At 42.9% G+C, this 16,475-nt stretch overlaps 1 protein-coding gene across 1 annotated transcript; it reads left to right on the forward strand.

The window, feature by feature from the left end:
• The first annotated feature begins 11,479 nt into the window (after positions 1–11,479).
• On the forward strand, positions 11,480–13,074 carry LOC113350862. The gene is made up of 2 exons (XM_026594969.1): positions 11,480–12,138; positions 12,222–13,074. Exons 1-2 carry the CDS (start codon positions 11,480–11,482, stop codon positions 13,072–13,074), a joined length of 1,512 nt encoding a protein of 503 aa, XP_026450754.1.
• Positions 13,075–16,475: the final 3,401 nt, after the last annotated feature.

Here is a 16,475-nt window from a genome sequence, read left to right on the forward strand (position 1 = left end):
GCCACGGTTTGCAATTGCATTCCTTAGTTTATAAAGATAAGTTCACTAAGCATTGTTTTTAGACATAACCTACTCAAGTTCGCGGACTTAAGTTCCCGGATGGAGTTCACAAACTCCAGCAAAAATTCTCGGGTTTGAGAACTTCTCCAGTTCGCGGATTGGGTTCGCGGACTTAGCTCACGCACTTCTCTGGTTCACTTGATCAACAAAGTTCGGTTCAAGCAATTAGGACTTATACATATATGTGTTTCCACAACAATGCTCATTATCTCCAAATAGTTATATAGTCTAAACTCTCATTTCAATCATTGAAACATTCTCAGAGGACGTTATATAGTTGTTATTCACAAACCGTTTCTCGTCAGAGTAATTTTCAAAGTGATTGAAACATAACATGACTTTCGTCACTAGCTAAAGATGAACTTGGCTAAAGCGAAAGCTTTACCAACACATATTTCGAGAAATAGATAGGCGAGGTAAACTCGGCTCGAAATACCAAATGTGTATAATCTAAGTCTATATAGCAAAATGACTTTTGTCTCAAGATAGGAGATAAATAGACTTTTGAGTGATAGATAAGTTCAAGTCTCCATATACCTTTTAGTAGATGAAGATCCACCAATTCCTTGAGTAGTCCTTCGTCTTGTATGATGATTGCCATGGAGTTCTTGAGCTCAACTACACTTTCTATCCTAGTCTGAGACCTCAGCTATAGTAGATTAGAAATCAAGACTTATATTTTTGATCACTAACATTGACAAACATGCTTGAGATAGCAACGCATGCGAATTCGACCGAGCAATGATCTAACACCGAGGAGTGTCACGGGTGACAATTAAGATGCGCCCGACAACCATGAGAGGATTTGGAGGACAGACTCGGATGACAATTGGGATAGTACATTTGATGATGAAGATCAAACCTATCAGTGCGCTCACTCCCTTTTACGTGCTTGAGGATGATACCACATTCCACGCGTTGCTCGGGCTAGGATGGCTCCTGAATCATAAGGTAGTAGCATCAACATATCATCAGTGTGTTAAGACTAATATTGGAGGAAAGCAGTTCTGGATTCCATCTACGAGTAACCTATTCAGACCAGAAAAAGCCTACATGGCTGACGCGGTCTTTTACACGCAACCTGTCTTAAACCAGGAGGAGCAGCCGGAGCATCTAACACCACTCCCGAAATGGAAAGAACTCCAGCCAGAAGAGCAAACAAAGGGAAAAGCTAACTCAGTGTTCAGCCCGTCACGGATGGGACCTTCCACGGGGAGTAAGTGAGCAGTAACGGAAACAAAAAACATTCAGTTCAAACGCTTCTCGCGGCCGGAAGGCGGACACATCTACCTCTTATAGCAATCAGTCGGGGAAGTCTCTCAGCGCCAACACGACTGTGCTATGTCATCAGTAGATGAGGAAGTAATTGAGACAACCCCAATAGTGGAAGGCTCGCGAGATGGGGTGGAAGTTTCTATCTTAGAGGAGGAAATGATAGAAAACCTACCTGAGGAAAAGATAAAAGTCGATCCAACTCTTGATGGGTTAGAAGAAATAAACCTCGGCTCGGAGAAAAATCCCCGTTGTGTACGCATCAGCAAACATTGCAAGGAGAAGAAAAGGCGCGGATGATTAAGTTGCTCCGTGAATATTAAGATGTGTTTGCGTTTACATATGATGAAATGCCTGGCCTGGATAGTAGCTTAGTCGTGTATAACCTTAGTGTTTCACACGAGTACAAGCCAGTTAAACAGCGGAGCAACAATTTTCCGGAAAAGATAGAACTCGCCATCAAGGAGGAAGTGGAGAAGCTACTTAAAGCCAAATTTATCAATCCAATCCAACATCCTGTGTGGTTAGCTAATATCGTACCAGTGGCTAACAAGAATGGAAAAGTCTGATGTTGTGTTGATTAACGATATTTGAATCGCGCATGTCCTAAAAATAATTTCCTGGTGCCAAATATAGATGTAATGGTGAATAACACATGCGGGCATCATATGTTTTCTTTTATGGATGGGTTCAGCGGATAAAATCAGGTGAGAATGGCAGCGGAGGTGTTGATGGTGGTTTTTATCTTAGGGCAAAAACTGTAAAAGTCTGTCTACCTGACCCGGCATCAGAAGTAGTAGACCTTTATATATCTATATTTCGCAAGGAATTTGGATAATATATCAGAATCTGATGAGTTCCTATGTCACTCTTCACATTATATTGAAACTCAAGCTCCTAGATGAATTGTTCACTAGTATAGAGCTTAATGAGTATTTAAGCTCCTAGTTGCATTACTCACTAATGCTAGAGCCTGCCTAGTGTTTTCCTATGCTATGTTCTCAGCTGAACTCTCAATATTGACATGTATTGATGATTAATTTTCACTCGCAACGGAGTAGCATAAATCTCCCGAAGTGTCAATATTGAGACCTGCATGAAAACACTCACATAAGCTACATCACCCTCTGACAAAGAGATCAACGTGTTCATACACCTTTTAATTGAAAGTTAGTGCGATCGAACGCATTTAAATTCCTTAAGGGAAATATAGACTGTCCATATCAGTCTTAAAAAACGATCAAGGCCGCACGATTTGTCCACACAATTCAATAGGCCTAATCTACTCCTAGCGGAACTAGGCGATCACCAGGATGACCACCGGCGAGACCACTAATACCCCAACTGGTCAGACTCCACCTAGAAAACTCTAACATCATCGAACGCTAACCCCAAAAATGGGTGATCGCGTTGTTAAAGAAGAGAGCTCAAACGAGCTAAGACCGGCCAAAACGGTCTCAGAAACATCATGACTGTCCAACTTAGCTAGCCTAGTTGGCAGATTAGATCTTTCTTCGAATGATTAAAGAAGTTCTAATGTATTCACCGTCGACCCAACTCCACACTTGGTCGATCGACTTGCTCATAGCAAGACCAGAGCGCATCAAATCGCCGGCCCAAAGTAGGGTGAACGCGCTGTTTGAAAACCCTAAAAATGGTTTGCGGCAACACACTACTATCGTAAATCGATCATGACCACTCATCTTCGCTAGCCGAATCGAGTGGCTTAAATCTAATTTTAGATGGCCCAGGAGATGTCAGCATGCTCACGAGTGGCCCGTCTTTGCACATGGCCGAACGGCCTGTTCAAATCAGCGCCCAACACTTTGATTCGATTAGCCAAAAGAGGGTTGGATGCACGGCTTCTAAACCCTAAATCGAAAAACGGCGTTATGCAACTGCCGCAAATCAATCGAGTTCGTCCATTTTTTCCAGCTTAGTCGAACGACTTTGATCGGATTCTAGATGGCCAACAGGGTGACGGTGTGATCACCGGTCACCCCTCTTCCGTGAGGAGCAATCGGCCAAGCCACTGTTTGCTCATGTGGCCTCCGAGCGATCACCCAAAAGTGGCCACTCGCGCTACTTCAACAGCAGTCATTAACTGCCGCTAATCATCTCATCCACTCAACTTGGCTAGCCGATTTAAGCGGTCCAGATCTAAACTGGATCGACCGATAGGATTTTAGAATGGCTAACAGTCGCCACTCTCCTATAAGGCCTGACCGGAAACTCCTTGGGATGCGTACGTAGCTCCTACCAACTCCCTGAAAGAGAACGGTCACGCTCCTTTTAAGATGCTAAGTTCCGGGACTGACTTAGACGAGCTTGGAAACAATGATACTTTGTATACATCGATTGTAAACGATGTTTTGTAAATATTGTTTCTACAAATACTTTTGACCTAAAAGCAACATGTGCTGCTTTTAACGGAAAATCTCATGACTTGACCCATTTACTCGAGACATCAAACATGTCACAAACTGGGGGATACTCACTGGGGTATCGGTCTGGCGGTTTATAGCGTGCGGCGTGCAACGCGCCCATTACGAGAACGTGTCAGGGAAGAACGGACGGTTAACAACAATGAGAGTAGTGGGTGAAAGTGTGACCATTTTTCCTCGTAAACATGGTGATCACCACCTTTTACATAACTCCATTTCTACACTGCTTAATCACCTCCACTTCCTACGAGATCAGAGGTGCTCGAACATGACTTGTATAAATAGGAATTCAACCTATTTCGACAAGACACAAGTCTTATCAACACAAGCAGCCAGAAACCATTTTCTGATACAAGTCGTAAAACATCCACACCTTCATAATTCAACATTCTGATATCAAACACCTTATTCGCTTCCCTCCCTAAGATCAACCCTTCTTTCACCTTGTGACCGAATTGAATCTGGAATGACCATTTCTTGGTTTAGGCCAGAGTCTTACATATTGATCTCTCGAATCTAAAAGTACTCCCGTGCAGAGCATTTGTTTAGGGTTTTTGAATTCGTTTCTCATCAACACACCCAAATTTACCAAAAACAGCAGAATCATTTTTTACCCTCAAACAACTGGCGACCACAGTGAGAGATTGATCTCTCGGTTGCAAAAAATCATTTCCCCTATCCTGTTTTCAATTTCCTAAATTTCTCAATATGGTTGATCTTAGGAACGGTTCAGAAACCCTTAATCCCAATTTTACTTCTCCCAGCACTGACAATACTTCACATGTTATTCCTGAATCCGTTCTTTCATTCAAAACTTTTTTCGAGGCTATGGAGTCTCAATATTTAACAAATATTCATGATTTGATGAAAATCCTGAATGATATTGTCAGGAATCAAGCTACTATTGTCAAGACGCATGACAGAGTATTTGTGCTTTTGAAAGTCCTCACGAATCAACTATCAAAGGAACCAACGCTCATTCATTCTGAAGGAAACCCCACCAACAATTTATTTTGGATCAATATTGATGGTATTAGTCCTTCTTCCAAGATTCATATTCCTATTCCTGGTGAGGAAGATGAAGCCTATGGTCACGTCGAATGGAAAGGCAGCCACCAACCTAACGTGTCTGCTCATGAAGATTGGGAGATGTTTCCTCAAACTCAGAAAGAAGACTCGTGGGACTTATCACGTTCTCATCAGAGTCCCCGCAATTAAAAGTTGATTTTATTATGTGCATACTTTCTGGAAAATATCAATTCCCATATTGCATCAGAAGCTGCTAAGAGATCTGCTGCTGCTTTACTCAGTCGATCCGAACCGTCCCAGAATGAAGAAACTCGTAAAGATGTTCAGGATAACAAGCGTCCTTCCAATAAAAGATCCAACCTCCATACAATCTCTAGTGAGGGTGGAAAGAAAATGCATCTGGGGAACGACTATTAACAACCCAAACGTGCGGCACCAGCGCAGTAGACAACTAAAACCCGAAAAGCTGTGACTAAGACGCCTGCACAGCAACAAGAAACTGGAGAGGCTGCTCTAATTTTCTCGTGTACTATAGAAGAGGTAATCGAAATCCTAGAAGCGTGGATTCAAGATGGCGTCATCAAGATACCTCCTACCAGACGTCCTCCAACCGAAGAAGAAATGGCAAATCCAAAATATTGTCGTTACCATAGATTCGTCAATCACCCCACCAGCGATTGCAACAAATTGAAGAGAATTTTCAAAGAGAAGGTGGATGCAGGAGAAATTCAACTAAGCGCTAAAGGAGTGCACAAAGATCCTCTTCCGCTCAGGAGTTGCATAGTTTCTGGGGACCCCGTCCACGAAACCGTATAGACCATGATGGAGCATTCATGCAAGTAACAATAGGCGAGTTTCCGCAATCAGGGAATCAGGAAGGAGATGCTTCACCAAAAAATAAAGAAGGCAGAATAAACTCACATACGTGATTTATCAAAGCTCGTCCATGTTCATGGTCGTGGCCGACCAAGGTTCGTGCTCGTAGCTGCCGCTCATTCCTTTCAAGATCCATGGTCGTAACCACTTGTCACTGCCAAGGTTTGTGCCTGTAGTCATAACTCGTCCCTGTCAAGGATCTTGATCATATCCATCTAAGCTCCAGCCAACTTGTTTTGTACATAGTCATCAACATGGATGCAAGAGGGTGATACCCTCATCATGTACAACTCATCGACCAAACATGATAGAACAACGTAAACATGGGACTGAGGCTCAACATAAAATTCCTTCGCCATCAGTCAAGGACTTCTTAAACACAAGAGATACGGTCAATCAAGAAGCATGAAATTTGCAAGGGAAAATCAAGCTGAAGGTTAGTTGAATCCTTAACCATTATTGTTATCTCCCCTATTTTGAATCACCGGAGAGAGCGTTGCATGCATTGAGATGTTACAATAGAAACAACATTCTTTCCCACGAGGAGAAAACACGACTTGTCGGACAGCAGTATTTGTGTGTCGTCTTCCCATCTGCCATATCGTATCGCCTCAGAAGAATGAGAAGAACTCATTTTTCGAAATCAAGGGTTAAGGGCGCCCTCACTGGATTTCTCTCCATAAGACGCTTCAATGCACACTCTCTCCAGAAGCCGCTTCAACGCACGCTCTCTCCAGAAGCCGCTTCAACGCTCTCTCCAGAAGAATCCGCTTCAATGTTCTCTCTCTTGAAGCTGCTTCAACGCTCTCTCCCGAAGCCGCTTCAGCACTCTCTTCAGAGGCCGAAGCCGCTTCAATACCTCAGCAAGCTACACAGACCAACCACATCATGTCTGCCACATCGCCGACAAAATCAGAATCGGTGTTTCTAGATTTCCAATTTCCTATGGAAGGGGTGCATAAGCTGCCAAAAGTTTGGATACAATATAAATCTATCAAACACGACTCTGATCAACAAGTGAGGAATCCAAAAGATTGCCGCCTTCATCAATTCGTCAACCACCTTACCAGCAAATGCAATGGAAGTAGGTCTTTCAAGAGAAAATAGTCTCAGGATAATTACAGCTGGGGACTGCCAGCACGGGATTCCTTCACGTCCCTCAACCATGTTATTTCTGATATAGCATCATCAATGCCAAAGTTTTACGAGCCGCGGGAAGTTCTCAACATGAAGCCGTACACTGCATCAAAGACTCCAAAGTACGCCGCAGAGATATTTTCACGTATCAGGCCATGCCATCGGATCTAGTACACATCTACACCTACTTATAAGACCGCATTGTATTTCCAAGCTGACTCAAAAATATAGCTCTAGTGACCAGACAGAAGTGTAACTGGGGACTGCTCATCCCATCCCATTTCATACAACAATCCAAGATTCATAAGATGATTCAAAGGATGTCGCTTGAAACGAATTCCTTGAAGACTTGATAGCAGCACGTCGACAACGGAACGCCTCTCAGCTCATCCACTTCACTCAACGGCTCCGGAAGATCTTCCCCATACAAGCTTTCCAAGCATGTCATTATCGCAATCAGAAAGGAAAGAATAGGTTTGTGAGCTAAAGAGTCAGAATAAATAAAATTTCGTACCAGTCAATGCTCAAGAGTTTAAAGAACATTTCAATTGCAACTCAGCAGTCTAGACACTAAGCAACTTATAGTCAAGGCCTCTTGAAATTGAGCGCAATAGAGTTTGGAAAATTTCGAAACCCACTGGAGAGGTTAGATACCCATTCTTATGGAGTCACAACCTTATTACACATTCTGGAGAATATCTGTGGTACTTTTGGATGGATACATGCGCAAAATAGAAAAGAGCACCTACCTTGAGTTCTCCTGGATCGCCTTGTTGCTGATTATAACTATTGGAGATTGATTTGTTGTCGTTGACGCTCGCTCTACCGCCGCTAACAAAGAAAGTCATTCACACCGAGCTAAATATCCAAGTTTTATCAACCACCTATGGATATTACACTCACAACTAAGATACGAAGACAAGATGAACTTACCTTGCCGCTGACGATTGGCACGCTTATGATCTAGCTGCTGAAAATGATGAAGAGGAGCCGGCCGCAGCAGACGAAAGCACGGAGCCAAACGAGCAACAAAGAAAGAAGAGGGTCGATACCCCTTTTCATACGAACAGAGTTCTAGAGTTTGAACAGACGAAGGATTCCTTCTTGCTCCATGAACGAGAATGGATGACTGAGCGCACCGCACCCATACCCCATAGCTGAGCTAGCAACACGTTACTACGAAAGCCACTGGCCGCATGATCCCGTTGCTGCATGTCAATTTATATTTCCCTGGTAATATCTACCTGCTTTTTCTGTTCAATTTTATTTTTCGTCTGTCATCATCTACTGCATACCCCGCAACAATGTCACTGTTACGTGCTAAGCAGCGGAGGTGTTGATGGTGGTTTTTAGCTTAGGGAAAAAACTGTAAAAGTCTGTCTACCTGACCCAGCATCAGAAGTAGTAGACCTTGATATATCTATATTTCGCAAGGAATTTGGAGAATATATCAGAATATGATGAGTGCCTATGTATCTCTTCACATTATATTGAAACTCAAGCTCCTAGATGAATTGTTCACTAGTATAGAGCCTAATGAGTATTTAAGCTCCTAGTTGCATTACTCACTAATGCCGGAGCCTGCCTAGTGTTTTCCTATGTTATGTTCTCAGCTGAACTCTTAATATTTACATGACATGACGATTAATGTTCACTCGCAACGGAGTAGCATAAATCTCCCGAAGTGTCAATATTGAGACCTGCATGAAAACACTCACATAGGCTATATCACCGTCTGATAAAGAGATCTGCGTGTTCACACACCTTTTACTTGAAAGTTAGCACGATTGAACGCGTTTAAATTCCTTAAGAGAAATCTAGACTGTCCATATCAGTCTTAAAAAACGATCAAGGCCGCACGATTTGGCCACACGATTTGGCCACATAATTCAATAGGCCTAGTCTCTCCTAGCGGAACTAGGCGATCACTAGGATGACTACCGACGGGCCCACTAATACCCCAACTTGTCGGACTCCACCTAGCACACTTTAACGTCATCAAACGCTAACCCCAAACATGGGTGATCGCGCTGTTGAAGAAGAGAGCTCAAACGAGCTAAGACCGGCCAAAACGGTCTCAGAAACATCATGGCCGTCCAACTTAGCTATCCTAGTTGGACGGCTTAGATCTTCCTTCGAATAATTAAAGAAGTGCTAATGTGTTCACCGTCAACCCAACTCCATACTTGGCCGATCGACTTGCTCATAGCAAGACCAGAGCGCATCAAATCGCCGACCCAAAGTAGGGTGAACGTGCTGTTTGAAAACCCTAAAAATGTTTTGCGGCAACACACTACAATCGAAAATCGATCATGACCACCCATCTTCGCCAGCCGAATCGAGTGGCTTAGATCTAATTTTAGTTGTCCAAGGAGATGTCAGCATGCTCACGAGTAGCCCGTCTTTGCACGTGCCAAACGACCTGTTCAAATCAGCGCCCAGCGATTTGATTCGATTTGCCAAAAGAGGGTTGTCCGCACGGCTTCTAAACCCTAAATCGAACAAACGGCGTTATGCAACTGCCGCAAATCAATCGCGTTCGTCCATATTTGCCAGCTTAGTCGAACGACTTAGATCGGATTCTAGATGGCCAACAGGGTGACGATGTAATCACCGGCCAACCTTCTTCCGTGAGGAGCGACCGTCCAAGTTACATCTTGCTCATGGCCTCCGATCGATCACCCAAAAGTGCCCATTGGCGCTACTTCAACAACAGTCATTAACTGCCGCAAATCATCTCAGCCACTCAACTTGGCTAGCCGATTTAAGCGGTCCAGATCTAAACTGGATCGACCGATAGGATTTTAGAATGGATACCAGTCGCCACTCTCCTATAAGTCCTGTTTTTTTTTCTCGGTCAAATAAAATTAATTAAAAAAAAAAGCGAAAATTGTACAGGGACAAGGCTTTCGTAGTGACTAGACGTGAGGCCATCCACCAGAAAATCTATTTGAAGCGATAATAATCCCTTTCAGGCCATTCTACAGACGGAATAAAACCTGGTCTACCCTCATAATACTCAAAAATATCTTCAGCCAGCAAACATGCTTGCTTGGCCGAAGCATCAGCTGAGAAATTAACTTCCTTATAGCTATGAATATAGCGAATGTTGTTGTAAAAAGACTTCGCCATTCTCCACTTCTGCACGAGCTACCAAGGCAGCTCACCCTTTTGAAAATCTTGGATGAAACTCATCGAATCTGAACGAATGCAAATATTCTTCACATTCCATCTCTTGGCTAACATCGCACCATAAATAACTGCACACACTTCCGCATAATAATTTGTTTGCTATCCAAGGCTAACACAAAGAACGCCAAGCACTTCTGAGTTGGCATCACGAAAATTAACACCAGAACCAGCTTGGCCTGGATTTCCAAATGACGCGCCATCACAACAGATCATGATTTCATCATGATTAGGAGGAGACCAACTAACCTCAATCGGAGTAGACGTTTTGCATGATCTATGACTCACCTTGAAATAATTCAAAATGCACAAATCTGCTAAATTGTTGTACATATGGCACTTCATTCTAATTGAGTTATCACGAATTACCTAATAAACTCTACCTTTAAAACCAAGCCATTGAACTGCCATACCTTCAAAATAAGCTTTGTTTCGCAGCTTCCATAATTCCGTGACAATTGCGAGATTTGCAACAAGCCAAAGATCTTTTATCATCATGATACGTCCCTTAGCACTCTCCTATAAGGCCTGACCGGCCACTCCTTGGGATGCGTGCGTAGCTCTTACCAACTCCCTGAAAGAGAACGGTCACGCTCCTTTTAAGACGCTAATTTCCGCGACTGACTTAGACGAGCTTGGAATCAATGATGCTTTGTATACATCGATTGTAAACGATGTTTTGTAAATATTGTTTCTACAAATAATTTTGACCTAAAAGCACCATGTGTTGCTTTTAACGGCATATCTCATGACTTGACCCATTTACTCGAGACATCAAACATGTCACAAACTGGGGGATACTCACTGGGTATCGGTCTGGCGGTTTATAGCGTGCGGCGTGCAACGCGCCCATTACGAGAACGTGTCAGGGAAGAACGGATGGTTAACAACAATGAGAGTAGTGGGTAAAAGTGTGACCATTTTTCCTCGTAAACGTGGTGATCACCACCTTTTACACAACTCCATTTCTACACTGCTTAATCACCTCCACTTCCTACGAGATCAGGGGTACTCGAACATGACTTGTATAAATAGGAATTCAACCTATTTCGACAAGACACAAGTCTTATCAACACAAGCACCCAGAAACCATTTTCTGATACAAGTCGTAAAACATCCACACCTTCATAATTCAACATTCTGATCTCAAACACCTTCTTTGCTTCCCTCCCTAAGATCAACCCTTCTTTCACCTTGTGACCGAATTGAATTTGGAACGACCATTTCTTGGTTTAGGCCGGAGTCTTACAAATTGATCTCTCGAATCTAAAAGTACTCCCGCGCAGTGCATTTGTTTAGGGTTTGAATTCGTTTCTCATCAACACACCCAAATTTACCAAAAACAGCAGAATCAGTTTTTACCCTCAAACAGGAGGATGCTCACAAAACAGCTTTTCAAACGCAGTATGGAAATTTATTATGTTGTGATGCCCTTTGGACTAAGGAACGCCGGCGCAACCTATCAGCGGGTGATGGTAGCTATTTTTCACGATATGATGCACCAGATAATGGAATTATACATAGACGATATTGTGGTGAAATCTAGGGCGCGAGAAGATCACTTGGATCACTTGAAGCGCGTTTTTGATAAGTGCGGAAAATATCACCTAAAGATGAACCCTCTCAAATGCGCTTTTGGTGTTACTTCCGGAAAGTTCTTGGGATTCGATGTTACAAACAAAGGAATGCAAATCGATCCGAGCAAGGTGGAAGCGATAACCACTATGACGCTTCCCGCAAATGTGAAAGAGTTGCAAACTTTTATAGGAAGAATATATTATGTCTGGAGATTTATCCAAGGGTTGGCACAGCTATTGTCCGCCTTCTCATCATTGTTAAAAAAGAACAAGCCATATGAATGGGGAGATGATCAAGAGCGAGGCTTTCATAAGCTTAAGGAATGTCTGATTAGCGTGCGAGTCTTACGACCACCTGTCAAAGGTGAACCACTTTACCTATACACAAATTTTACTAGCATGGAAGTCGGAGCAGTGCTAGCCCAAGACCTCGAAAATGATCAACTATGTCTGATCCACTACATCAGTAGAGGCTTCAGAGATGCGCAGTTTAGATACTCAAAGGCGAAACAAGCATGCTTAGCGCTCATTTACGCCACACAGAAATTGAGATCGTACTTTCTCACTCACGAGACCATAGTGGTGGCAACTTTAATACAATTGCCTATCTAGCCACCAAACCTGTCTTATCCGGCAGGACATCCCGATGGCTACTGCAGTTATCAGAATTTGAAATAAAGTACCAGCGGTCCAAAGGAGTGCACGGACATGCGCTTGCTTATTTGTTGGCAACATTTCCAGGAACAAACATGATGGAAATAAGTGAAGAGATACCTGGAGAGGTCGCAGAGGCAGAGGAAGAAGGGCGATGGGCAATGTTATTTGACGGATCATCATATGGTTCCCATGGAGGAGCGGATATAGTTTTCGAAATACCTAAACGAGACTTGTTCTCGTTCGCCTTCAAGTTGGATTTCGAGTGTAGTAATAACGTAGCGGAGTATGAGGCATTAATCCCGGGGCTACATATGGCGGAAGAACTCAATCTGGGAGCGATAGACATAAAAGGAGATTCAAAGCTGGTTACGACTCAAATATCAGGAGACTTCCAGGTAAAAGAGGCGCACTTAGCTCCTTACGGAGCAGAAGTCCAAGAGTTGATAGCAAAGAGAGGAAGTACCACCATCGAGCATATGGGAAGAACCACTAACTGCCATGCCGATGCGTTAGCCACTTTAGCTGCAAAGATGCAATTGAATGAAGCGGATGAAGGGACAGTAGTAGTGAAGAAGAGGGTGCTACCAAGCACTTGGAAGGAAGACGCGGCGTTTGAACAAAAGGATGACTGGAAAGCGGCTTACATTGAAGATTTAACTAAAGAAGCGGACGAACAACTGCTTCCCACTAAAGTGCTAAAGCAATTTGTAGTAGTACGAGGAGCTTTATATTATCGAACACCCGGGCGAGCCCTATCCCGCTGTGTGGGGAAGATAGAGGCACAAGAGATACTAAGCCGTGTTCACACAGAATCCTGCGGACAGACAGGATGAATCCCATTGTGTCGCCGCCTTCAGAGAATGGGTGTATAGTGGACGAGCATGGAAGTTCAAGCGGTGACAGTAAAAGATAAGTGCTTAGATTTTCAAGTGCCTCCACAACAAACAGAGGTGTGCAGCGCGAAAATAAAAGATTAGAGGCAATCATATATAAATTTCAGCATAAACGTTTGCCGCAAAATAGGCGAGACGCGCTCAAGATTTAGCGGAAAGTCGGTCGATTCTTTTTGAACGAAGGAATCCTCTATAGGAGAAGCTATAGGGACACAATATTGTGTTTCCTATCACAATAAGAAATGGATGTAGTAATGGCTACATCCCATAACGCGGAGCATCAAGGTATGAGGAAACTATTTATACAACTATACGAAGGGGGATTCTACTGACCCACGATGAAATTTGATATGGCTGAGCATATGATAAGGTGTCACCAGTGTCAAAGCCACAGACCATTAATCCACGCTCCGTACATATTGTTGTATAGTGTCGTTACTCCTGGCGTTTCCATAGATACGGACTTTATATCATTGGGAAGATCACTCCAACTTCATCCGGACGACATAAGTACATTATCACCGCAACCGAGTATTCATCAAAATGGGTGGAAGCTATTCCGCTCCGTGATTACTCTGGAGACACTATTGCAGCACTTATCAAGGAGCATATCATATGCCGATTTGGCGTGCCGATGATTATTCGCTCGGATAATGCAACTTCATTTGTCAACCAGATGGTCAAGGAATTTTTAGATCAGTATGGTATTAAATTTCATACTTCGACTGTTTATTACCCTCAGGGGAATGCACAAGAATAATCTACCAATAAAACAATGTTGAGAATATTAAGTCGATTGGTACATGATCATCACAAGGGCTGGCATGAGCACCTACCGCTTGTACTGTGGGCGTACCGCATTTCCAAAAGAAATTCAACTGGGCCTCTCCTTATTCCTTAGTATATGGGGAGGATGGAATACCACCGACAGAAATTGTCATCCCTTCAGCGTGAGTAGCTATGGCTAGTCTCAATACTCCAGACGAGGTTAGTCGATTTTCCCACCTTGACACTTTAGAGGAGCGAAGAGCCAAAGTTGAACGGTTCGCGGACAAGTATACGCAGAGGATACCGAGATACTACAATCAGAAGGTGAAGGAAAGACTTTTCTCCGTAAATGACGTATTCACGAAGATCGCCCCGCACGTTCAACGAAATGAAAAAGCAGGAAAGTTTGCCGCGAACATGGAAATCCCTTATATGATTAGTGAGGCAGTGTAGAGTGGATATTACTACCTCAAGCGAATGAATGGATCACTGATCAATACCCCTATCAATGGTAAATGGTTAAAAACCTATTATGCATAAATATACGCTGGACGACTGGTTATCAATAATATATGTATTCTTAGCGTAATTATGTGTCACTATAATTATCCCCGAGTCTGGATAGGTTCCGTGCACGACCAATGAAGTGCACCAATAGCCCCGAGTCTGGCTATATTCCGTGCATGGCCAATGAAGTGCACCAATATCCCCGAGTCTGGTTAGGTTCCGTGCATGACCAATGAAGTTCACCAATAGCCCCGAGTCTGGCTAGGTTTTGTGCACGACCCAATGAAGTGCACCAATAGCCCCGAGTCTGGCTAGGTTCCGTGCATGACCAATGAAGTGCGCCAATAGCCCCGATTCTGGCTAGGTTCCGTGCACGATCCAATGAAGTGCACCAATAGCCCTGAGTTTGACTAGGTTGCATGCATGACCATTAAAGTGTACCAATAACCCCGAGTCTGGCTAGGTTCCGTGCATGACCAATAAAGTGCACCAATAGCCCCGAGTCTGGCTAGGCTCCATGCACGACCAATGAATGCACTAATATTCTTGAGGATGACTATAGATATAGCATACGAGATAAATGTTGGTCCTGACTATTTGATCTGCGATACGCTTGATCGCTCAAGTAAGGAAAGAATAGATGGAGCACAAATATAAAAAGAGTATAATCCCAAAGGTACACTTTGGGCAACGACATTGCGTAGAATATACTAAAATACAATCAAGGATAATATAATTGATATTCATTGATATACGAGTATAAACAAACGGAGTAATACACGAAGCGGATAAAGCGAAGCATTACATGGATAAAAGCTTAACTAGTTACTCTAAAATTTAAAGAAACGAAGATAGGACTGAGCGTGCATGGCTTAGCCTACCACGCACAATGATTAAATTATTCTTTCGATGTTCCATCCGGGCATGGGCGTTAAAAAAAATCTCAAATGCCCTATCTGAAGTCATGGCATTCTCCACTGAAGGGTCGACTCGATAAGCGCTCAACCGATCCACATATAAATCCATTGCATGAAGGTACTGCATCTGGTTTACTTCAAATAAATCCTCACAATCACGAGCAAGTTGGGCATTCCCGGTAACAGTGGCTTGTAACAATTCCATTTTCTGTTTCTTAAGGAACAGAGATAACACACTGACTGATTCTCCCATGGGTTTTAATCGTTCTTTCCTAATAATCTCAAAGATATATATATATATATATATATATCAAAAGAGCTGCTTCAACAGACTTCACAGACTGATCCACTTCAATACATCGAAAATGAGTAATCAAACGCTGCTCGCGACAATAACCACGATATTCAAGAAGAGTCATATCAAGCAGCCCGCCTTCACTTTGAATCTTCATCACAATATGGTCCGTAACCGCTAATTGTTCATGCCAGCAAGAATTCTCGATTTCAAATGTATGACGTGCAAGACACATCATCGCTAAAAGGCGATTTAGGTACCTTACTTATAAAACCAACCTCACACTATTAGCCATGAAACACGGGATAAACACTTAAAAACTATTTACTTTGATAAATAAAGACAATTCTTATATATATAACCAAATAACACAACACCCAAGAAAGAATTTACGAATCCCTTAAAAAAAGGGGGGGGGGGATGATGGTAACAACCTTCTTAGGAACGTTCAGCTATAAGAGAGTGGCAATGAGCAATATCTTGATCCAAGTCTTGCATCATCAAAAGCACTTCACCATCTAGAGTAGTGGAGTCGGTATAAGCATTACGCACCTCCTCAAACACTTGATGAACCTTGTGCATAACATTAATGGAAGCACGGGCTTCTCGAGCCATGTATAGCGTCTCCTTATGTTCCTCATAAGATTTGCGTGATTTATTCAGAGCAATCAATCGATGAGTGTTAGAGAATTGCTCGGTCGAACTCGCATGTGTTGCTATCTCAAGCATGTTTGACAGTATTAGTGATCAAAACCATAAATCTTGATTTCTAGTCTACTATAGCTAAGGTTTCGGACTAGGATAGAGAGTGTAGTTGAGCTCAAGAACTCCATGGCAATCATCATACAAGACGA

The sequence above is a fragment of the Papaver somniferum genome, chromosome 2 (assembly GCF_003573695.1).
Source record: "Papaver somniferum cultivar HN1 chromosome 2, ASM357369v1, whole genome shotgun sequence".
Classification (NCBI taxonomy): domain Eukaryota; kingdom Viridiplantae; phylum Streptophyta; class Magnoliopsida; order Ranunculales; family Papaveraceae; genus Papaver; species Papaver somniferum.